Genomic DNA, 23491 nt, shown 5'->3' with positions numbered 1-23491 from the left:
GTGTCTTGATCCCGAGAGCTTGCCATATTCGACTTTTGCCGCAGTGCTCGGTACCAGGTCTCGTATGTGTGCGCTGCGTTTTATAAAGGTTCAATGTTTGTTTGGAGCAGTGAAATTTCCTTCCTCGGTAGTCCGTACATGTAGCGAACCAGTCAATAGAGACGCGAGTACCGAGTACCCACACACACACCAGACACCGCACACACTTGGCAGCGGGCAACGAAGCTCAGCGGTGGGGTCTGGTGTTAGGCCTGGTACATTAGGTACATATTGACCAGACAATAATGATCGTTTTTTTTTTTTTTTTTTTTTTTTTTGGCTTAGCTCATATGAAGCAGCAGCTGGCGCCGCGCGTTTCTGCGCAACGTGCCCCCTTGGCCTCTGGCTCCAATGCTGGACTGCAGGCACAGGGCCTGTGCCTGAAGTCCAGGGCACAATGGGGCACTGGGCGCTGCACGCTGCACGCTAGTGGGAACAACGGTGAGGGTTGGTTGGTTCCAGTCGTAATGTTCAATGGCTTCCGCCTCCATGAAGCCAAGACGTGAATGAAAAGGGAGCCGCAACAGTGTCAATCCGTCAGCTGGCTGTTACCTGCTAGAAACGAACGAGAGCGTGCGGTTTTACTGTCGCTCAAGGGGGGGAGTTGGTTCTGGATGCATTTCAACAAGTTTCAATTGAACTTTGCACGGGAGGACTCAATCCGAATCCGTCAATAGTTGCAGCCCAACCAGACCAGACCAGACCAGCTTAACCCTGCCGACCAGACCCAGCCCAACAAGCACCAGACCAGGCCTTGGCGCAGGACAAAGCGCCAGGCGTAACGGTCAATGTCCACATAAGGTCAACTAGGAGGTATGTAGCCACCAGACGGCTGGCAGCGGCAGATTGGTACAAGTCTGGTACGTACCAGTCACGTATCAGCGCTCGCTGCGGGTCTGGTCTGGTAGTGACTGACTGGATGGTTACTTGCACTGTCAATTTGATGTCTGGTATTTACATGTATGGACTTGACATTGACGGCAGCAATTTGGCCGCTGATGGCTGGGGCATTGATGGAAGCCGCCCAACTGCCGTCTGGTGCCGGCCAGATTGACCCCAGCCAGCAGCTTCTTAAGCACAGCACAGACTTGGCTGGGAGCTTCCAGCATCACCGGCCAAGCAGGCACCAGACCAGACCTGTTCACACATACGCACATGTATCTTTCCTCGCACCCATGTCGCAGACCTCACGAGATGAGACCGTTTCATTTTCCCGGCGATGGCGTGGCCTCGCTTATCCTCTCCGAGTTGGTGCCTCTTTTTTTATTTGAACAAATCTTGCCAGCCTTGCCTTATCCTATCCATCCACGCACGGTGCGCAGTGCTTGGTCCGCCAAGTCATCCAGTGGCCGCCGGCTGCTATTCCCCAACGTTCCAGTGCTGGTCGGTTTGATGTCCCTACATGTACCAGCTCACATGCACATGACTGGACATAGCACAGGCTTGGGAGGCTTTGCTTTGCACCCGCTCGATGGCTGTGGCGCCAACTTGCAGCCGCCGTGCGCGCTGGGTTCAACATTGATGCGTTCCAGGGCCTTTGCGGCCGCTCGACAAGTCAAACATCCAATTGACTTTGCGGCTTTCCACTCACACTCAGCGTCCGTCTGCCCTGCCTTTTCTTCCCTCTCTTCATTTTCTTTCACATTGCTGGGCCTCACCATGATCCATGATCCATGATCCATGATTCATCACCCATCACCCATCATCATCCATCATCCATCATCCATTCATCATCCACCAACCCTTTTGAACCTTTTCACAGTTTTCCAAGTTTTCCCAACGTTTCGACGTTTCGACGTTTCGACGTTTCGACGTTTCGACGTTTCGACGATTCGACGTTTCGACGATTCGACGATTCGACCTGACCCGACTTGGGTCTTTCTCCGCTCTCTCGCCCGAGTTGCCGAGCCGAGACGTTGCGTTGCGTTGCGTTGCGTTGGGTACCTACATGTATGTAGGTATGTACCTTGGCCAAGTACCTACCCGAGTTACATAAGGTAGCGAGTTAGGAGGCACCCACTAACCCAAGAGCTGGTACATACCAGACCCCCAAAAAGTGCCTCCCTAGCACACCACGGCCAGGCCTTCTTCAGCTCGTGCTTGCCCCCAGCCTTTGCGGTAACGGTAACGGTCAAGGACACGTGCCGCTTACATAGTACAGCCGAGTCCAGCCTGTTCAGCCCGTCTTTCAGTCTCCATTCGCCCTCGCCCTGCGAGTCTCCACTCTTTCACGAGCCACCATTTGAGTTGACCCTTTCGACCGACTTGTGCGCTACGAAGAAAAAAAAAAGAAAAAGAAAAAAAACCAGCACGCACTGGGCCTCCACCGCTTCATCGGTGCTGAGCTGCCACCACGCACCCCCCCCCCCCCCAGCCCCCCTTCCACCCCCCTTCCGCCCTCCCAGAGAACCAGAGAACCAGACGGACCAGACACTTGCGCCTGCATCGTCGTCGCCTGCAGCACCCTCAGCTTCATCTTCAACTCTGACGGGCCGCCCTGCTCTTTCAAGACCTTCTGGCCTCGACTCACCCGCCCCATCTGCTAGTCAATTTTCGCCACATTTGCTGCTTGCCGCACAAGTTTCTGTACCCGGCAGGCTGGTCTGGCAACAAGCCATCAAATTGATCTTATTATTCGCAGTTGGCCTGTCCTAGTTGCCTCCGGATACGTAGGGGTGCTCGAAAAGGATACCCCCGACCCCTTCTCATCCATCCTCTGTCTGGCAACACATCAACACATCTTGACCCAAGGAGCGTCTCGAGACACGGGCTAGTTGGGGTTTCAATTCTCTTCAGCACCCACCGGCAAAGAAACGGGGAAAAAGAAAAGAAACAGTTGCCCCCCCCCCCCCCCCCCCCCCCCCCCGGCCGACCAAAGTGCGGATGACGCGAGACCACTTCACACTAAAAGGGAGGCTTTGACAAACCACCGACAAGCCCTCGTGGACGAAACGACGCCGCCGTTCCTCCACTGTCCCGCATTCCGCTGTCACGCAACTAAACCCTCCTCCGTCCAACGACGACAAACATTGTGTGTCCCTCTATTGTTCGCCAAAGCGTGCGATTCCCCCCTTCCAAAGTTCGCCGCCTCCCGGGACATTTTTTTTCTGTCGTCCTTCCTCTGACGGATGGAGTAACTTGCTATGGCCCATGCTCCTCTTCTTCGAAATAATACCGCTCCGGTCTTTCAGTCCAACCAGAGCGGCTTCAACATCCTGCAACCGAACAAAATGAGCAGTGCGCCCCGCGGCAGCCAGTTGTCGGGTTCGACGGCGTACGCTGGCTCGACGACGTCGTTGAGCTCGCTGGGCAGCGCCGCCACGGTCGTGCCAGCCCAAAATGGCGGCCCTGTCATGGCAACGTCCAACATCATTAACCAAAAAGCTGACGCGTCGCGGTCTCTCTACCAGATTTGCGTTTCCCTCAAACAGCGGCTGAGCCAAGTGCCTGATTTCGCGCCCTTTCTAGACCAGCTCGACCCGTCAGATCCAGTCGATCCGCTATGGAACCTCCTCCGCACCGGCTACCCCCTTCTCACAATATACAACTCTCTGCAGCCGACGGAGCCCCTCAAGGTTGAGGACACCAACGCATCAGAAGCCAAGAAGTCCAAGATCGCCGTGTTCAAGTTCGTGCAAGCATGCATGAAGGAACTGCAGGTGCCTCCTGCCCAGAGTTTTGTGATTACCGACTTGATGGGAACCGACACGAGCGGCTTCGTCAAGGTCATACAGGTGGTCCACTACGTGCTTGACTTGGCTGAGCAGCGTGGCTTGCTGCTTCAGCTTCAGCCCTACCCCGAAGATGAACAGGCCGCGGCAACCGGAGGCTCGCAGATGAGCTACCGAGACCACATAGTGAAGGAACTGGTCGACACCGAGCGCAAGTACGTACAGGACTTGGAAAACCTGCACGACCTGAAAAAGATGCTGGAGCAAAAGGGCCTCATCCCCGGTGACGTCGTGCATCAAATATTCCTCAACATCAACGCCATTCTCGATTTCCAGCGACGGTTCCTCATCCGGGTCGAAACCACAAACTCCATGCCCAAAGCCGTGCAGCGTTGGGGCGCCCCGTTTTGCTTCTACGAGGATTCCTTTGACATTTACCAACCCTTCATCGCCAATCAGCGCAAGGCTGCCCAGATCGCCAACCTAGTGTTTGACAAGATTCAGCAATCGGACCATCCGGTCGCTGCCGACTTCAACACCTTGGATGGATTTTTGCTCAAACCCATGCAACGCCTAGTCAAGTACCCTCTGCTGCTGAAAGATTTGGCCAAGAAATCCGAAGATGAAGAGGTCAAGGACGATCTCTGTACCGGATGCGATGCCGCCGAACGGGTTCTTTTCAAGGCCAACGAGGCCGTGAACCGCGACCTTCTGGACGAGTCTCTCGAGGAGCTGATTACAAGAGTAGACGATTGGAAGTCCCATAAGGTGGAGTCGTTTGGAAAGCTGCTCTTGCACGGTGTGTATGGTGTCACCACGGGGAAAAATGAGCAGGAGAAGGACGTAAGTATGAAGAGAAAGGGGACGCCTCGATGGCTTTTGCGACACTGCCCGGTCGCAAGCCTCCCTGCACTTGCTTGTTGAGGAATTGATGGCTGACTGCAGACGCACAGTACGAAATTTACCTCTTCGAGTGCATCTTGTTATGCTGCAAAGAAGCATCCAGCAAAAAGGACAAGACTCGGTCAAGCGGACCCAAGATCAAGAATAGGAGCGCCAAACTTCAGCTGAAGGGAAGGATTTTCATGACTAACGTGACTGATGTCGTGTCCCTTTCAAAACCTGGTAAGCGACAGTTTCCCAAGATCTGTGTGTGTGTGTGTGTGTGTGTGTGTGTGTGTGTGTTTTGGCTCCCTCACTTACGGATGAGCAGGTTCGCACAGCGTTCAGATTTGGTGGAAGGGTGACCCAGGCGTCGAAAATTTCACGATTAAATTTCTCAACGAGGAGACGATGAGGAAATGGGCGGCCGGGCTAGAGACGCAAAGGAAAGAAAATGCGCCTCGACTTTCTACGAGTCAAGAGTCCATCAGGAACGATTTCGCTTGGACACGGGATCACGCTGGTGGTCTTGAGAACCCGTACCTGCAGCAGGAAGACGACGATGAGGACTACGGCGGACCTGCGACGGCGCCGGCGCAGATGCAGATGTCGTCGCAATCGATGGGCTCTGTCGTCCCCCGTACTTCCTCAAACGGCAGCTTGAGACAACGGTCCGCCACCGGAGAAAGCACCCAGTCGCTCGCCAGCATCGCCCGAGCTCCGCCACCACGGTTTCCACCGCCCATGCCTCCTTCTTCGTCGCTCAGCATACAGACGGCGTCGAGCACGGGCGCTCAGTCTCCTGGTTCAAGAGGAGGAGACAGCTACTTCTCGCCTGTGCCCGAGTCCCCCGCCTCTTCCCGGACGAGCACCACCAGTGGCATCTTCCCTGGACCAGCGTATCAGTTCTCTTCCTCCTCCAAGGCCGGAACGCCGCAACCGGTGTGGGACGACTCACGATATGGGCCTGGCGGCATGCCTCGGGCTCCCTCGAGGGATGGCTCCTCACCGAACCCCCTTGGAATGGGTGGCGGAGGTCGAGCAGCGCGCGGTCCGTCGCTGCCGGTCATGGCGACGCACAGCCAGACGGCAGCTCAGCAGCAACGCAGCCGCTCGTACAGCACACCCGATGCCAATGTCGCTGGCATGCCGCGGCAGCGCCAGCCTAGCCAAAGCAACATCCCCGCCGTGCCGGGGATCCCTCAACACCTGCACCCGGCGGCCCTTGACGGCAACATTTCCAGATCACAAACCGGCTCCCCTCGTAACGATCTTCCGATCCGGACCAGCACCCAGAGCCCCGGAGCCCAGCGCGAGCGAATGCATCAGCATCAGCATCAGCATCAGCACTCGGGCAGTCTCGGCGGCAGCACCATGTCTGCGTTTCCCTCGCAACCGGCTTACTCGCGCGGGAACACGCCGGTACCGAACGGGGTGAACTCGATCAGAGCGGACGCTGCCGCCCCAGCCGCAAACTCGCGCAACGCGTCCCCGTCGATTGGAGCCGGAGGGACCCTTTCGCACAACGGCAGCTCCCTGGCGAGTCCTGACTTGCCCATGCCCACTCAGCTGAAGGTCCGGGTGAACTGCGACAGCGGGAATTACGTCACCTTGGTGGTGGCTTTCAACATAACGTACCAGTCCTTGATTGATCGGATTGACGCCAAGCTCGCGCGGTTCATGACGAACAGCATCAGTAAAGGGGCGCTGAAGCTGCGGTATCGCGATGAAGATGGCGATTTCATCACGATTGAAAGTGACGACGACATTCAAATTGCATTTACGGAGTGGCACGAAGGGGTACGCAACATGTACTCTGGCGGTGTAGGGGAGATTGAGCTCTTTTGCGTCGGAGAAGGGCAATAATAAGCCCGTGGATTCCGACCTGCCGACGCACAAGACGCACAAGACGCACAAGACGCACAAGACGCTCGAAGCTTTACTTTTGTGTCCAACATGACACCATTTTCCCCTACGGCCCCCCTACCCCGCTGCCTTGTTTTTTTTTTTTTCTTTTCTGCTGTTGTTCTTTTTCCGCCCAGGCATGATGGAGCAAGTCCGGACAGTTTTTTTTTGTTTTTTTTTTTTTTTCTTTTTTTGCGCCTTTCCATCTCACGGCAACTAACTCATAGATTCAACATTGCAGCGACTTGCATCTTGCCCCCCCTCCCCCCCCCCCCTACCTACAAGAGCTTCATATTGACTGGGAATTCCTTGATTGATGTTGGACACCTAACCTGTAACCTGCGCCCTTTTCAAGTCAAGTCAGGCGCATGCACATGCATGCTTTGGTCTCATTTGCACTCGTCTCGCTGGCAAAGCTCGCCGAAGCATTCGGTCACGTCGCTTTCGAAACTTGGACGATACGATTTTCATTTCTATTTATCATGTCATCAACTTTACGAACTTCATTGACTGGCGCCAACTGAGTGTTTCGCGGAACCTTGGGGAACAGGGAGGTCGGCGTATCCTGGGTTTCACTCCTTGACTCTTTTTCATTTTTCGTTTCCTTCCGCTGGCTTTTTTTCTTTTTTTTTTTTTTTTCCTTCTCTTCATTTTTTGTCTTTTTTTTTTTTCTTATTGGCCCGAAAGCAAAGGCCGGACACTCGTTTTGGGGATGGGTTTTTTGTTGCCTTTTTCCTGCAAACGTGTTTTTTTTTTTCCTATTTCAAGAGCCTTGTGTGTGCGTGCGTGTGTGTGTGTGAACCGACTTGGATTTATCTTGGCTGTTGAGCTGAATAGACGTAGAGAGGCCAAGTACGCGTTCCGTGGTATGATGGGATCAAATAGTTGAAAGAAGGCGAGCCACGCGAACGTGGATAGATGACTGAATAGAGCGTGCGAATTTGCGTGTTTGCGCTGCGCTGCCGTTTGATTCTCGTGACGCGTTTGCTGTGCGCGCTGCACCTGCAGCATGATGTGTTGTGGGAGGCTGAGACGAGGAAAGGGTTAACTCGATGGCTACGCGCTGGTTGTCTAGTCTGTACACTTTTGGCAGCGGCGCGGGCGGAGTTTCCGTGTCATTTTACACCCAGCAGCCATCACCGGCGGGCATCACCAGCAGATGCCCCGGCGAGCTGGGTTGCCGCCCGTTGATCGCTACAGAAAGAAAAGACGAGTGAAAAAAAAAAAACGCCAGAATGCAATGCTTTTTTTAAGGGGGGGGGGGATCCCAGGCCCAACTCCAAGCCCCGTGCATGGTATGGTGTTTTGAACAGGGAGAGTGGTCGGTCTGTGGTTCTGGTTCGACGAGTCGAGCCGTATTCCTGCTTCCGAGGCCTCGAGTGATGATGATTCTGGCTTCCGAGGACTCGAGCTATATGCCTGCTTCCGCGGACTCGATTGATGATTCTGCTTCCCCGGCACCGCAGCCATAATCCCGCCCTCGAAGCATCTCGAGCCCATGTTCTGTTCCTGCCCCCCGGGCACAGAGACGCCCGTTTATTTCTGCTTCCGCGGGCTCAACACGTACTTTTGCATCCGAGAAAGGTGGTAGTTGACCGTGTTGGCCGGCGCAGGCGGAGGGGCCGGCCCGTCCATACACGCACGCAGCTGGTTCTCGACGGCGGCGCATCCGCTGGCGTTGTAGCCCGCCGAGGCCCAGCACGCTGGTTGGGGGGGGGGATCCGCATCAGCTCCGGAGGCAGCAAGGGGCCGAGGGCAAAAGGGGAAGGGAAAGGGAAAGGGAAAGGGAAAGGGGGGGGGCTTACCGAGGACGCTGGACATGATGGCGATGCAGGGGTTTTCCGTCTGGCGCTTGGGGTTGTGCACGCGCAGGGTTTTGAGGGGGGGCAGTCGGATAGGTTTGTGTCCGGGGGACATTGCGCGTGCGAGGGCGAGGGCGAGGGCGTGGGCGTGGGCGTGGTGCCTTGAGGGCTGGGATTGGGGACTTGGGGTGATTTTTTTTTTTTTTTTTTTTTTTTGAGGGGTTGGCGATGCTGAGATGGGTTGCGGTGGTGTGGTTGCGATGGGGGATGCCCGAGCTGTGGATGGGGGAGGGCTCACGTGATGTGGAGGCGTGGTGTCTAAGGCGACATGACCATGGCTTGTTTGAAGCACGGATGTCGTCCGTCTACGGCTGCTGACCTTGATCGAACAGACGTAGAGTGTGAGTAGCTGCTCTTGCAGTAGTGGCTAGGCCGAAAGACGTGATGATTATGGCATTAGTTGAATACCGCAGCGGAAACCTCTTGCCTCCTCTCCTGGAACCACAAAGGGAAAAAAAAAAAAAAAAAAGAAAGAAGAAGAAAGAACCGAAAACATTAGATTAATCCGACCCAGAGTTTCACACCATCAACCCCCTCTCTCATCCCCCCCCTTTCCCAAACCACTCACTCACTCGCGCGAGCCCTTCCGGTCCTTGGGCTTGACAAACTTGTACTTCTTCCTCTCCTTGCGCTCATGATGCCTCGCCGGGACGTGCAAGGAGCAAGGCACCTGGAAGCACAGCGTGCGGATGCACCGCTGGCACCTCGTCAGGACGGGCTGCTTGCCGAAACCGGACATCATGCTCTGTGACGACTTCTGCAAAACCCGCGGGGAGGGGAAAAAAAAAAAAGAAAGAAAGAAAAAAGTCAGACTTTTGCCCTCTCGTCTCGGAAGGGTTTTTTTTTTTATTATTATTATTTTTTTTTTCAATCTTTTTTTTCTTTCTACCAGTTGGAGAAGCCGTGCCCTTGCCAGGGCTCCTTGCGGCTGGGCTCAATGTTTGGTGGCAGGCTTGCTTACAGTAGTGTCTTGCTGAGGCGGCTGCTGGCCCGGCCTTTCCGGGGTTACGGGCGTCGTAAGGGGCGGACCAGGACGCTTCTTGGGATCCTCGGGGGCGTCCAGGGGCGTCTTATTGGGCGGCGACTTTTGGAGGGGCACCTTTGTGAGCGGCCCCTTCTTGCCGACGGGCGTCCTGGAGGGGAGGAGGAGCGGCCTGTCGGAGAGGAGCGCCGCCGCGTTGGCCTTGCCGGGGGTGTGGAGCCGCTTGCTGTCGGTGTCGTCCCCGGGGAGCTTGTCGTCGAGGAAGGCGCGGGGCAGCACCGCCTGCTGCAGGCTGGACATGTGCGGGGCGCCGTCCTGGGTCAGCAGCTGGGTCAGGGGGGCGGCGAGGCCGAGGCCGGCGCAGCTGGCGGCCAGGAGAGCGGCAGCCTTCATGATGGGTGGCGGCAGGTGGTGGCAGGTGGTGGCGGATGATGCTGATGATGCTGATGATGCTGATGATGGTAGTAGCAGTAGTGATGGCAGGTGCGGAATGAATGGCAAGGACCAGTCGGCAAGGGCCTCGACCGTGTGGTTATTTATACCTGGTCAAGCCGCGCGCACGAGGGAGCAAGGGAGCACCGCTTGCAAGGCGCCGTGGTCGGGTCGTGGTGCTCATCTAGGTTATGGTTCGCGACCGCGGCCAAAGCTTGCATGTTTTCCTTGGTTGGGTTTGCGGGGACGGGGATAGACTCGCCCGGTGCCGCGCCCTCTGGCAAGGTTTTTTTTTGCCTCTGCCTCTGCCTCTGCCTCTGCTTTTGCCACCTGCCACTTGCTTGCCTTCCCAACACAGAGTTGCTTGCGCACGCAAAAACTCTAATGGGGGCTCAACTTTTGCCCTGCACGCCCGCGACGGCCCCGGGGCCGAGGGAGCCCGCGCCAGGACCGGGTGCAGTCACCCCCCACCGCCCCCCGCACCGCCCGACCCGATTTCGCTACTTTTCCTTGATCGCATCCGGAGCCTCGACGGGGCTCGTTTCGTCCCTTGGCGGGGGCGGCGCAACTCGAATGCGCAGGGCTCGCCCCCGGCATGGCACGAATCGCCGGCGTGCCTGACGATCGGATCGTATCCTTATCCTGTCTTGAGCCCTCGGCGCTTTGCATGTGGAAACCCCGACGGGGTGAATCCCGGCGGTGGGTCCGCTAGCCCCAAGCCCCCTTTGTTGGGGAAAGGGGTGTGTGGTGTGTGGTGTGTGGTGTGTGGTGTGTGGGGGAACGCGGGCCAGATGCGGCGTAGGCAAGTCAAATAGCTGGAGGAAGCAAGAAAAAAACGAAGGGGGAAAAAAGGAAAAAAGGCCAAAAGATGGGGGAGAAAAAAAAAAAAAAAAAAAAAAAAAAAAAAGGAGGCTAGTGGGCGGGGCGGCCGATCACCAGGTGCCCGCCCACTTGCCCACTTGCCTACTGCCGCATGGGAAGGAGTCAAATCGACACACGTGGCGGATGAGCCAAAGTGGCAAGTCAATAGACACTTGTTTTTGGGACTGGGCAGGCCGGGCCGATTTGGGAAACACGTGGTCACGGCAGACTTGCGTGGGCGAGCAAGGCAGCAGGCAGCAGGCAACAGGCAGCAGGCAGCAGGCAGCAGGCAAAGCAGCAGGCGGGAATCAAGGCAACAGGAAGGATTGAAGCTTATGGTGTTTCTGCCATTCAGTGGTTCGGCCCGCTCAAGGCCGAATCCAGGTGCAAAACATGTCTGGTGTCATGTCCAAGTAGCCTACAAGCTTGGGTGCGCCCTGCGCGCCATCAAACCATGTTTGTTTGTTTTGTGTCCTCTCCAGCCCTTGAATAACCCGCCAGCGACAGCAGCAGAATCCACCACAAGATGCGACCGCCTTCCCCCAAACAATTCATTTGCATAGATATAAAAAAAGAACCCAACAAACAGGGACAATTTCGGTCCATCCCAAACGCCAAAAGCTGCATGCATGCCTTCCCTTCCATGGGGGGAAGAGATAATAGGTGGGGCGCGCCAAGTCGTGTCAGTGGCGGCATTGTGAACGGAACTTGATCCGGGAAAATGGCGACCAATGGAGGCTTAGCATCGTCGTTGAGGGGTGGTATAGTGAGCACTGAGCAGTGATGGCTGAGCAGTGATGGCTGAGCAGTGATTCCTGAGCAGTCTATGATGAAAAAAAAAAAAAAAAAAAAAAAAAAAATTGCTTGGCGGATTTGATATGCAAAACAGGCGGAATCAACCGAGTGGGCTGTCTGTGAAAAAAGAGCCGGGTGAGGAGGAAGGCCAAAGAGGAAGGCGAAAGAGGAAGAGGAAGAGAAAGAGGAAGAGGGAGAGAAAGAGCAGAGGGAATTAAGGGCCGTCACTTTGGACGGCTCTTGGGCGACGCTGCGTCGTGTCGGCGCACGCGTTCCCGACCTCGGGGCTCCTCGTCGCCTGCCCCGCTGCTCAGGCGCCGGCGGTCCTCCTCGTACCACGCGCTCAGCGACTTGCCGCCAAACATGAGGTCCTCGTCGTCAATGACAATGGGCTGGACCCACGAGTGCGTCTTGGGGTCGACCTCGACCCCGACCTCGCCCTCGCCCTCGCCCTCGCCCCCGCGGGCCGAGGGGTCCAGCGCGCGCAGGTTGGGCACCGGCACCGGCACCAGGTAGTGCGTCGCGTCCGACTTGGGAGGCCTGCCGGTTGCCATGGCCGTCATGGCCGTCATGGCTGCGCTGCTGGCTGTGCCGGAGCTGGCGGCCGTCGATGTGGCCGGCGCGGGGCTCTGTCGTCGCCAAGGGGCAGCTGCCGCTTGCGTGGGGGTTTCCTTGGGGTGAGGCTGTCGGGACAGCCGGGGCGAGCGCGCTCGTTGTTGTTGTTGTGGTTGTTGTTGTGGTTGTGGTTGTGGTTGTTGTGGTTGTTGTGGTTGTTGTGGTTGTTGTGGTTGTTGTGGTTGTTGTGGTTGTTGTGGTTGTTGTGGTTGCTGTTGCGGTTGTAGTGGCTGAACGTGTCTCTTGGGAGACACTTGCTGCTTGATTGGGAGCGCCAGCGCGGGGTGGGGGGTTTGATGAGCTTGTGAGTCGGGAGAGTCGAGGAGCACGGTTCTCCTCGAGCTTGCGCAGGTTCAGAGCAGAGCGAGGAGGACCAGACAAGATAAAGTCGAGGCAGCGCGGGGGGGGGGGGAGGGAGTGGTGGCGAGGGAAACCGGGCCTTTTTGTTCTGGAGACGGCAAGTCGGTCTGGTCTGTGTTTGGGACTTTGGTGGCGCGGGCGAGAGGAGGAGGAGGGAGGTCTGGTCAGACAAAGTCTCGGACTCGGACTGGCCTGGAAGTAAAACAACAAAGACAACAAACCAAAGGGATTTTAAAAAAGAAGAGGGAGAAAAAAATAAAAAAAAAATAAAAAAAACCGAAACCGAAAGCGGGTGGCTAAAAGTAGAAGGCGTCAATCGTAATCGCGCCGGCCAGCTGGGCCAGGTGTTTTACAGGTGGGGGGCGGGGTCGCTTGGTGGCCGAGTACGTGGAGTTTGAAGGGGCAAGCAGTCGTCGGACCAGTCGTCGGACCTGGACCCAGCGGTCTGGAACCCGCTAGGGGCGAGCAAGCCACGCCGCCCAGCAGATAGATGCTGGCTGGGGGAGGGGATTATCGAATCGTCGGATCCAGAGCCCACAGAGTCGGCAGTCCACAGTCCGCAGTCCAGACCCGCGCGCATCCAGAAGCCGGGCTTTTTCTTTCTGGGGGGGGCGGGGATGGCGACGGCGACGGCGACGGCGACGGCGACGGGTTGCAAGAACAGGAGACAGGGAGACAATGGCAACAGCCCACGCTGGGCGTCGGACAATGTGTCCAGTGTTTTGATCCCCGAGCCACGGGCCAGCGAATCCCGAACGCAAGAGCAGAGGTCTTGTGGCGGGCGGCGGGCGGCGGGCGGCAGCCGTCGTCTCGCAAGCTGAACGGCCTCGCCGTCTGACGAAAAAAAAAACAAGTCGTGACAAAAGGACAGATTGGTGCTGCTGCCTTTGCCTGATTCTCTCTTGACGCTTCGCGGGTTCCGAAGCGAGTCGGTGCAGCGGACGCGGACACGTTGGGGGTTGTTGGCAAGTTGCTGGCAAGTTGCCGGCAGGTTGGGCTTCTCAACGTGGCAGCTTCTTTGGCGCTTTCTCTTCGGGGGTTGGTGCTCGAGGCTAGCGATGCTGGTGCCGGGGTTGTTCGAGCCTGGTCTGGTCAATACCGACTACTCGGTACGGCGCTACGCCAAGGCGGGGGGGAACAGTGGCTAGGTAGTTGAGGACAGCCACGATGGACAAGCGACGATGACAATCTGGTGACAGCGACAGCGACAGCGACAGCGGCAGCGGCAGTGGCAGTGACAGGACAATGACAGGCCCCAGGCAGGCAGGTTGGTCGGTCAAGACTGGTGGAAGGAGAATCCCGACAAACGGCAACCGGCTGGTGATAAAGGAAATCGGGGGGGCTGCGCTGCGCCGCGCCGCGCCGCGCCTTCTCTCCTCGAGCCTCTGCGCGAGGCGCCGGGGCTTTCGTCACACAAGCCGGCCATGATTACATGGTTGCAACATGACATCTCGAAGCTGGCTGGGCCCCCCAGTTAATGAGGCGCGGGCAAGGCAAGCATTACGTCGATCTGCACAGCGAGGCGCGGCGGGGGTGGATTGGTGGTGTGGGGGCTTCGGGGGTTTCGGGTACCCAGATGATCGGGCGAATCGGAGCCCAGCTGCAAGTACCGGTACCACAGCCAGCACAGCGACAACCAGACAAGCCCCAGCTACAAGCACCCCAGCTGCAAGCACCCCAGCTACATACAAGCAGTCGACACCTGCTATGTACCAGCATCCAGTGGCCATATGGACATCCAAGTCGGCATCATCCATCATCCATCATCCGCCTCGAATGGGTCTCGAGTCCGCCTCTTGACAGGCCGAATGCAACCTGGCCAGAGACGCACGCCTCCCTTTTCCTGCTGCCAAAAAAGTCGGACGAGGCTAGTCACCGACTTTTTGCCAACTTTGCCTGTGCAGCCGCCCTTGGCCTTGTTTCGCTGGCTGCCCAGGTCTGACTGGCTGCCTCGTATATAGTCGTCACAGGGGGGGGGGGGGGGGGGGGGGTGAGGGTATGAACAGACGGGGCCTTCCTTTTTTTTTTTTTTTTTTTTTTTTTTTTTTTTTTTTTTTCCTTTCCCCCTTCCTTCACCATTTCCTTGCGGGCAACGTGGTAACGCGGCTTTGCGTTGGTTGTCAGGCCGGTAAAACAACAACACAATCCATGCCGTGATGACCTCATCAACCTCGCAATCTGAGACAAATTATAACGCGTCAAACTGGGCCATCCAGTCTTTCCCCACCGCCAAAGTGAAGGGCGGGACAGAAAAAAGTACGCCCCCCGAGGCAGCCAGCCAGCCAGCCAGGCTCTATCAGAGGAATCGCGTCTTGGCGCTGCACAGCTCGGCTCAGATCAACTGATCGGCAGCTGAAGACCCCAGTTGCTGCTATACATGGTATACAAGGTATATATGGTATGTGCTGCATGTATATACATGAACATGAATGATGACGGTGCCCAACTGCGCAATGGCACATGCAGCGAGGTTCAAGGTTGCCGCCTTGGTCCACTTTTAGCCTTGGGATAAAATAAAATAAAGCCTCAACTTTGATCGAGAGGGGGAGGGGGCCAGGGCCAGAGCAAGAGCAAGAGCAAGAGCAAGAGCAGGCAAGGGTCCGGTGACTGACAAAGGCGAGGCGCCACCATGCATGCAACAACCGTCGTCGGCCTTTTAACCGTGAAGACTCGGGGAGCCGGGCTCGGCAAAGCGGGAATCCGAGGCCAGTGGATATGATGCAGTGTGCGTCCATCCATGCAAAGCTGTGGGCTTGTCGACTCCCTTTTTCGACGAGACCATTAGTATTTTCGGGCCCCAAGCTGTCGGCCCCAGGCTGGGCATGGATGGCCTGTTCTTGACTTTCCCAGCATCTGGCATCTGGCATCTGGCGCCTGGCGCCTGGCACCTGGGGCTTGGATGATGCTCGAGTGATGCGCGATCGGCCATGATGGCCGCCATGGCCAAGATTTGTCAAATCCCATCAAGAAACCCCGTCGCAGCTCTTGCCCAATGGGGCTTGCGGGGTTTGCCTCGGTCGTGACTTCCCCTCTCTGCCGTCACAATGCAAACCCCGATGCATGACGACATCATGCCTCCCAACGTACTTCGGCCATCGTACTCGGCATGCCTAGAAGAATTCAACCTCTTCCCTTCCCCCCCCCCCCCCCCCCCCTTTCCCTTGCGTCCCATTTGCAAGCTTCCCGGGCTCGTCATCTTGTGCACAGCCCTGTCATCATCGGCTCATTTGAGTTTCTTCCCCAAGCCTAGTTGGTGGCACGTCAACATGTCCACGCCTCTGCATGTCTGCAATGGGGATAATCACCTGCATAACCAAATCTGGCACAAGGTCCTGCCTGTCCTGCATCCCTCCGCGTTTTTGCTTGCCACTCAAAAGGTGCACCCCCTGCGGACATGTCATTTTCGTTTATACTCTGGAATCCCTACCCTTGAACCCCCCACGTAAGAGATGGATGGATATGACTGTGGCAAAACATGTCTGCTTATGCGCGCCGTCATCGAACCCGCCATGACATCCCCTCGGTCAAGTCTTGCGACTGTCTCAAATGAAATCAACCATGCGACGTCATGTTCGGGCTTCCTCTATTGCGCTGCAAAACGGATCAAGTAGCCAGCTCGCTGCATCGGCATCGCCTACTCCTGATCCCGCCCGTCAACGACGACAGCTGCGTTTTGAGAGTCCCGTGTCTCGAGTCCCGAGTCCCGAGCCCCGAGTCCCGACTCTTCAACGCGTTGCTTTTTGGTGGATGGAGCCGTGGTGAATATATGGCCCGTTCGGATCGCTGCCTCAACCAGACGCCGCCGTCCCTTGCAACGTCCCGAGGCTTTGAATGCTCGAGTATCCTGTCGATGGATGCTCAAGGGCTCTCTTGCGAATCCACAACCGTGGCCTGATAAACAGGCTGCCCATTTGAAATGACCCGCCCTTGGATCCCATGGCCTTGCCCGGTTATCGCTGCAAGAGATGTAGTCTCCTCCTAGTGCTGAATTGATTTTATTCACCGCAGTTGACTCTTGCTCGAGCCAGAAACATCGCGGACCACAACTAGCTCGCGTGTTGGCTCGCATATTGTGATTAACCTAGTTTCCCGCGCTTGGAGGCTTTCCAAGCGACAACATGGAGTATTCAGATTATATCTAGCGCTATAGTTCGGCGCTTCGAAAGGCATGTCGCTTTACGCCTTTTCTCAACCCGTTGCCCCGACCACCTGGATCTCAACCCCAGACCATAATTAGCTTGCTCTCCAGGCACCTGCAAATGTGCCTGGGGAATTGAAATCATCGACTTCCCTGCCGGCAGCTCCGAAAACAACTACGACGAGGTCGCGCACAGGCACCTGCATATGCCATATCATGATCACATCTTGCAAAGCTGAGCTAAAGGGAGAGGCTACCAGCGTAGTACGAGTACGCGATGAAAGATGAAACCATCATCTACATGGCAACTTACATACAGTGTCTGACCCACAGGATGACATTATCCAAACGACACCCCTTTTCTCGAGACACCATTTCCACTGGAGATGCCTTCACATCCCATGATATCCAGCTGAATGGAGTATATGCTGGACAATTCGACAGCAGCACTCCATCCGGCACGGTGACGGAATTCGGGGACAGAATCTGTGCCGCGAGTCGGCTTTGTGTTGCATCCACAGGGTACGCAGTGCAACGAGAGGAAGGGCGGCAGAGAGGGCGGCGAGACCAAACAGCGCCAAGGGGCAGCGGTAGTGTAGAGAATACTCGAGGCGACCGAAAGGCCGAGAGGGAGGGTAGAAACGGGAGGAAAGAGTCCTTCACAGGTCTCGGGTTCAACATCGTGAACAGAATTTTCAAGTTTTATTACATCGATAAGATTTCTTCATCATGTTAACACGACGTCGTCGTCTAAGACAACCCAGCCGCCAGGGTTGCGTCCGCATCGTGTGACTACAACATAGAACATGGGCAGTGGAGGCGACGAAATGCCACATGGCCGGGTCCAGATGCCGCAGGCTAAAAACCGAGCTGGCATGGAATGCGAGCCTTTTCCGTAGCCTCTGTAGGATCGTGTCCCGCGTCGACCGTGCTATTTGACTGTATGTAGGAGTCCGTGTTCATATGGCCGGCCACCATGAGACTGTCAGCAAGTCTACGTGATGTGACGTGTAACAAACAACAATCACTGTGCAGTCCGCCCGACTAAAAATTCAAAGAGCGTCACACCATCGGCCGTCAAGAAAGCCTCCAGATGAGTCATGCGCAGAATCGAATCAATTTGACTTGGCAACCCAATCAACGACAACACGTCTGGCCGCCTGTCGGATGGTCCCGCAGGGCGCGCGCAGGTCGACGAAACGATAAGCGCATCTGACCATTCCTCGGCAAACAAAAGTCGGGCGACCCTCTTGCGGTAGTATTGCTCCGCACTCGGTCAACGGCCGGTGTCAATTTGGCTTCCAACACCGCCCGCCGGGGAGACGAGCAGGGCGCGGAGAAAACGGTTTGCAGCATGGGCTCGATGCAGATGACGACGGGAGAAAGCGGGACCGGTTTCTTGCAAAGGACATGGGATAGGGTCATGCACTGCTCCGCACATGGTGGTGGATGCATTCTGCGTCTGCGTCGAGGTGGACGCTTGGAGCCAATGGTTAGAGGAGGAGTGTGCCGTGCCGCCAGCACCATGGTTGAAAGAGTTGCCTTGCCGAGCCTTTTCTTTTTGATCCGCGTGGGTGGCCCATCCAATCGACAACTCGCAGGAGCAACGTCCCCCGGCCGAGAAGTGATCTGTTTCCAACGGCAGACCAGTCCCCCACGGCAAGCCCCGACGACGTGACGCCCCGCGGGGCGCTATTGCGACTCATCCAATCTACTCGACGCTCATGTCTAGAGTCAAGCTGGAGAACAAGTCACGCGGGGTGCTCATCAAGACGAAATGAGAAACGAGAAGTGAGCTGGAAATCGGCTGCAGTCTCGGGCCACAGGGGTATCGCTTTGTGCTTTGTGCTTTGTGCTTTGCTACCAAACAAGTCATCTTGAAGAATGCAGAAAAGAGAGAGAGAGAGAGAGAGAGAAAGACACCTTGGCCGCGCCTCCTTTCACCCATGACAATCTATGCCACCAAACCCCTCGTCCGATGGTTGAACTCCTGGTCCCAGCATTAATTACGAGCCTCGAAGAATATGGGATGAAAGCATTCACTACTAATGCCGTAGTCACGATGGATTTCGTGCGGACAAACGAGGAGGAGGAGTAGTAGTAGTAGTAGTAGTAGTAGTAGAAGAAGAAGAAGAAGAAGAAGAAGAAGAAGAAGAAGAAGAAGAAGAAGAAGAAGAAGAAGAAGTAAAGCACAATTCATGTGCTAGCGGTCAAGGTCGCAAGTCAGGATCGAGACCAGAATTTCCGCTGGGACTTTGGCTTTGACCGCATGGCTCGCGGAGCCGACTTGCTGTTTCGGAGGCACCGGTCGAGCATTTCCCACCCCTCTGCGGGCAAATTGACGAGTGAGTCGTTGAGGGTGTCGATGATGAAGGGATTCGCTTGTCCCTGCGGGTTAGCCAAAATCTTCTTCTCTCTTTTTGTTATTTCTTTTTTATTCTTCATATTTCTTTATTTCTTTTCTATTTATTTTGCAATTTTTTGGGCTATGACGGCAAACTACGGGGTCACCTCCGAGACTCGATCTGCACCCCACCCCCTGGGGGGTTGGGGGGGGGGGGGGGGGGCGTCGTGGACTCTGGCAGTGGTCCGTTTACCCCTCACCTGGCAGACGCTTGGCCGGCAGTTGCCAACGGCACGCCTTCCAGCACAGGAATTGCGCAAAGCCCAGGGAAATAACGCGGATTTGTAGGCCAAGGAAGGCGCGACGGGGATTGAAAAAAGCCGGAAGGAGGGAAAAAAAGAAAAGAAAAGAAAGAAGGAAAGAAAGAAAGAAAGAAAGAAAGAAAGAAACAGAAGACAACAGAAAGGAGGGGACAAGAGTCTGCTCACGCATGAGATTGATTCCAGCGTCGCCGGCATTCACGGCCAGATCCATCCTGGTCGACTTGTAGCAACCGTATAGCTGCTGCAGCGCCAACATGCAGCGCCACAGCTCTCTCGTGTCCTCCGTGGTCATGCCTCCGCAAGTTCGACTTGAAGTGGACGACGTGCTGCTCTTACGCCCGCGCCTGGAGTAGGAGAAGAACCGGGACGACCAGCGACGGGACGTGGGGAGTGCCGCGTCCTCGTTGTTTGAAGCCCAGGACGAAGTGGACGCGATGGACCAAGTCCCAGACAAACGTCGACTGCCAGAGCTCTGGTTCTGGCGCATGTCTTTACGTTGTTGTTGTTGTTGCTGCTGCTGTTGGCGGTTTGCAACGAGAGCAGGCAAAGCTGCGAGTGATTCCTTGTCCGGGTCCCAAGCCGAGGGCAGGCTCGCCGCTGTCGGAACTGCTGGCTATCTGTTTGGAGCCTTGAAACTGACGACCGAAAAGTCTGCCGTTCAAGGGGAGGTTTCCATTCGGTCCGCGATGCTTTATTTATGTCTCTCTCTAGCAGCGACATCAAGGTCTTGTTTCTTCCCTTTGTCCCACGCCCACGGTCCACCCCTGCCTGGCAAGCACCCAACCATCATGGATGGCTTTCGGCTGACCACAAAGCGCTGGGCTAGAACAATAGTGGAACCGCTCTAACTTGTGTCAACAGCCAAAGACTGGATGGACCCTGCCTGACGTGTCTTGCCGACTCTCGTCACGCTATCTGTGGGTTGAGGGTGGTTGCCCAAAGCCCGCTTCAGGTTGCAGTGTGATTGACCTGCTCAGTTTGCTCATGTGCCGCTATTTTCCTTGGCTTTTTCCGGCCTCCTGGGGATAGTTCGGCTTGTTCCAAAGGCCACGGTCAAAGGCCAAGTTTTGCTGCGGCACCGATCCGCAGCCCACACACACCAATTGACCACGCAACACTAGACGGAACACTGAACACACGGACGCTCGTAATGTGACTGGGCTTTTCCTTGCGGCAGAAACAAGAATAAATTTGGCATCATCGGGGGACGGACAAGTTCCTATTGGTGGTCCTTTGCCAACAGACTTCGGCATTCCAAAACGCGGCGACTCATTCTGTATCTTCTATCCTAGGATGATGAGGTTGGAAAAGTCACAGGGCGAGGCGAAGTTACAAAAGTCGTCGTGTCGATAGTCGCGCGCGCCACACTTTGCAAGCCAGACCGTAGAATTTCCTTTTCAACGTGCCAGCAGGGTGCACTGCACCCCACGGCCGGCCAGGGACACGCAACACCGCAGATAACGGATCACGCAAGTGCTGGTTATAGTCTGAGGAAGTGGGGAAAGTCGTGATGTGATGTGATGGCTTTACCAGGCGCCTGGCTCACTACTCCGTACAACCACCACACCCAGTCCAGACTCTAGGCTCTTATCGTTACGCGCAGCGAGTCACGCCAGCACCTCAAACTGGAGTCGGCTCATGCTCAAGTGAAGTGCCGGCGTACAGAAGCTGGCTGGTCGCTCCACTTTCAGGAATAGCAGGGCTGAGGCCCAAAATGCTTGGCATCGTTACGCCTCTCGCGCAGCTTTCCATGCCCCGTTCCGCAGATGCTTTCGCATGCCAATCGAGCTTTTGCTTGAAAATCGAAGGCTTGGCTCTTGGAGGTATATCAGGCTGAATTGGTGTTTCATCTTGTTCATGCCCAGCCTCAAAAGGTCGATGGGTTACTGCCACCCGCGCGAATGCATCAGCATAGCCATCAATCAACTGTCGAGACATCCAGGACGAGAGACTGCGCCGCGGACCATATCGACAAACACTCGACACGGGCGCTTTCGGATCTATCCAGCAAGGTCAAACGACCAACTAACGTTGGTGGCTGGTGCTCAACATCCTTGGGCCACGGGGTGTGATTGTTGTGCCTGTTGGTGTAACGATCAAAGATCCCTGCCAATTTTCTTTTTCAGTCCACTGTGGTTGGCTTTTGTGCAACGTGGTTCCACAATGGGTCGATTTGTTCCTCACGACAGCAAGATTTCGCACTCAGTATGTGCCTAGAATGAAACAGAGAGTGTGTCATGGCACCACTCGCAGAATGCCGGACATATGATTATTTGTCCATAACCTGCAGTAACATCACCTTTATGTGACTACATGGACGAGGGGAAATGCTTGGCCCCAACCATGGAGCTCTCGTTGGCGTAACGACAACTCGCGATATTCTTCATCCCACAGACCAAAGAGGGACAATACTGGATTGAGACATTGCCTACTTTCTAACTTATTGGCCGATGGTATGATGACGGCGCTGATTGACAGGACACTCAACCACTGTCTATGCCCGCATTCCATGCCCACGATATCATCATGATAACGAAAAGTACTTGGACCGTGGCTGCTACCAGACCTCGACGCGAGCTTCTTTGAAAGTCATCTTCCTCTCTCCTCTGTTACGAATGCTTCCCTAGATAAGTTTGCCCTCGCTCACAAGCAAGATGACTTTATCAACTCCGTCTCAGCTCGAGTTTGCTGCCTCGACGACATTAGTATCCAATACAAGACGCTTCACCGCCAACAAAGGCGCCTTGCCTTGTGTTTCATCCAGCGCAATGCCAAATATCTACATGCCGTCTCCCACGCCCGCTGTGCTACCAGCCTTGTGCCCCATATCTCTCTAGCCAAAGTCTGCATCGGCCCCAAGCTGTGCGAAACTGTATCGCGCGCAGGGTCGCAGCCGAGCATGGTCTGTTGCTTTTGAGTCTTTGGACAGATGAGAGCTGTGTGGTCAGTGTGCAGCTGGACACTTGGGTTTTCAGACCCCTTATCAAAAGGCAAGCTTTGAGGCTTTGGTCTCGATGTTTTCACGTTGAGTTTGGGTCGCAAGATTTCAGATGGAAAACTTGTTCGGCAAACAAGCCACCTGTGCGTTGTGCTACAAATCACAATCTCTGTTTGCGGAAACGAACAGGACTTTGTAAGTGAGTTGGGCGGTCAACTTGGCAGATACTTATTCCTAGGGAGTTTTGAGGACGCTGGGAGTTTTGGCAAAGTTACCCCATACTGAACAGGGTTGAAACGATGAACCGATATCGAGAGCTCAAGAGTTTGAAGATGAAAACAGCCAAATGAAAAGGGGAGGTAGGCGACATGCTTCGAAGAGCAAGTTAGTTCGCAACGAGATTTCATGCTGGTGGGATTCCTATCACACCTTATTTCTCAACACGTCCCGTCGGGCCTTGACGTGAACCTGCCTGGCCACGGGCAAGTTCCATTGTTCGATTAACCCACCACTTTTGCCGCCGCCGAAAAGCAGCTTCTCGGGCGACTGCTGCAAAGTCATCGGCCAGGATGGACACTCTGAATCGTCGAATCCAAGCAGCTCAAGAGAATGAACCGAACCATACGCCCCAAGGGCTTGCGAGCCGATCCGCTTCACGCTCACCTCGCACCACCAGCTCAAGCTATCTGATCTGTCCCGACGTCAAAGAAAATTTTATCTTGGCAAAGCGTTTTCTACATGGACGAATTGAAGGGCACGGGATATCGAGTGAGAAACGGAATTTGAGGTTCGCGAGAAGCCACAAAGACAGCCAGTTTTCCTTGCGATCATGCAAACTCACAATCCCATGTTTCTTTTTTTTTCCCGACGCACGCAGATCACGATGTGAGGTTCCTCCGTGACTGGCACATTTTCCGTCTCGCAGCTTGTAGCCGTAGCGGCGCAACCTCACGCCTCGGGAGCATCAACAAACATCCCCCGACACTCAAATTGACAAACCCTGGGGGGCTACCATTGCCTCCTCGGCCCATTGCACGTCTGGTCCAGCTGATGTGGAATCTCGTCGGGAGCTACTGGGCCTCGTAGCAGGTCCCAGTAAGACGCCTGCTTCCTGTAGCGACACCATATACCTGGATGCTGGGGATGTAGCACGCACGTTCCGCGCTGGTGGCAAATGTAAACAAATGCCTGTCAATCGCGCTTAACCCGCTTCCGCAAAGCAGCTGCCCAGGCGGTAACTGCTTTGTGGAAAGGACAACAGCAGACGCATTCTCCATTTCGCTCATGATGGAGGGCCGAAAACACGTGGGTTGAATTTGCAGATGTGATGCGTGTCGAAAACGC

At 55.6% G+C, this 23491-nt stretch overlaps 8 protein-coding genes across 8 annotated transcripts; 2 read left to right on the top strand and 6 right to left on the bottom strand.

Annotated features, from left to right (window-relative positions):
* Positions 1-3182: 3182 nt before the first annotated feature.
* Positions 3183-6458, top strand: UV8b_00556 (uncharacterized protein; the record flags this gene model as incomplete). The annotated part of the gene is made up of 3 exons (XM_043138054.1): positions 3183-4553; positions 4664-4835; positions 4924-6458. 3 exons carry the CDS (start codon positions 3183-3185, stop codon positions 6456-6458), a joined length of 3078 nt encoding a protein of 1025 aa, XP_042993988.1.
* A 1575-nt stretch (positions 6459-8033) lies between these two features.
* Positions 8034-8414, bottom strand: UV8b_00555 (uncharacterized protein; the record flags this gene model as incomplete). The annotated part of the gene is made up of 2 exons (XM_043138053.1): positions 8034-8200; positions 8303-8414. The coding sequence occupies 2 exons, from the start codon at positions 8412-8414 to the stop codon at positions 8034-8036; spliced, it is 279 nt and encodes a 92-aa protein (XP_042993987.1).
* A 513-nt stretch (positions 8415-8927) lies between these two features.
* Positions 8928-9734, bottom strand: UV8b_00554 (uncharacterized protein; the record flags this gene model as incomplete). The annotated part of the gene is made up of 2 exons (XM_043138052.1): positions 8928-9116; positions 9321-9734. 2 exons carry the CDS (start codon positions 9732-9734, stop codon positions 8928-8930), a joined length of 603 nt encoding a protein of 200 aa, XP_042993986.1.
* A 1919-nt stretch (positions 9735-11653) lies between these two features.
* Positions 11654-12001, bottom strand: UV8b_00553 (uncharacterized protein; the record flags this gene model as incomplete). Its single annotated transcript, XM_043138051.1, has 1 exon — positions 11654-12001. The coding sequence occupies one exon, from the start codon at positions 11999-12001 to the stop codon at positions 11654-11656; it is 348 nt and encodes a 115-aa protein (XP_042993985.1).
* A 3059-nt stretch (positions 12002-15060) lies between these two features.
* On the bottom strand, positions 15061-15345 carry UV8b_00552 (uncharacterized protein; the record flags this gene model as incomplete). Its single annotated transcript, XM_043138050.1, has 2 exons — positions 15061-15168; positions 15247-15345. 2 exons carry the CDS (start codon positions 15343-15345, stop codon positions 15061-15063), a joined length of 207 nt encoding a protein of 68 aa, XP_042993984.1.
* A 3420-nt stretch (positions 15346-18765) lies between these two features.
* UV8b_00551 (uncharacterized protein) lies at positions 18766-19696 on the bottom strand (the record flags this gene model as incomplete). Its single annotated transcript, XM_043138049.1, has 2 exons — positions 18766-18923; positions 19375-19696. The coding sequence occupies 2 exons, from the start codon at positions 19694-19696 to the stop codon at positions 18766-18768; spliced, it is 480 nt and encodes a 159-aa protein (XP_042993983.1).
* Positions 19697-21372: 1676 nt separating this feature from the next.
* Positions 21373-22497, top strand: UV8b_00550 (uncharacterized protein; the record flags this gene model as incomplete). Its single annotated transcript, XM_043138048.1, has 5 exons — positions 21373-21414; positions 21611-21662; positions 21774-22111; positions 22260-22342; positions 22437-22497. The coding sequence occupies 5 exons, from the start codon at positions 21373-21375 to the stop codon at positions 22495-22497; spliced, it is 576 nt and encodes a 191-aa protein (XP_042993982.1).
* A 73-nt stretch (positions 22498-22570) lies between these two features.
* On the bottom strand, positions 22571-22996 carry UV8b_00549 (uncharacterized protein; the record flags this gene model as incomplete). Its single annotated transcript, XM_043138047.1, has 2 exons — positions 22571-22838; positions 22989-22996. The coding sequence occupies 2 exons, from the start codon at positions 22994-22996 to the stop codon at positions 22571-22573; spliced, it is 276 nt and encodes a 91-aa protein (XP_042993981.1).
* Between the last annotated feature and the right edge of the window lie 495 nt (positions 22997-23491).

The sequence above is a fragment of the Ustilaginoidea virens genome, chromosome 1 (assembly GCF_000687475.1).
Source record: "Ustilaginoidea virens chromosome 1, complete sequence".
Lineage (NCBI taxonomy): Eukaryota > Fungi > Ascomycota > Sordariomycetes > Hypocreales > Clavicipitaceae > Ustilaginoidea > Ustilaginoidea virens.
Note: the sequence above shows the minus strand (reverse complement) of the source record. Positions and strands in the feature narration are given on the sequence as shown.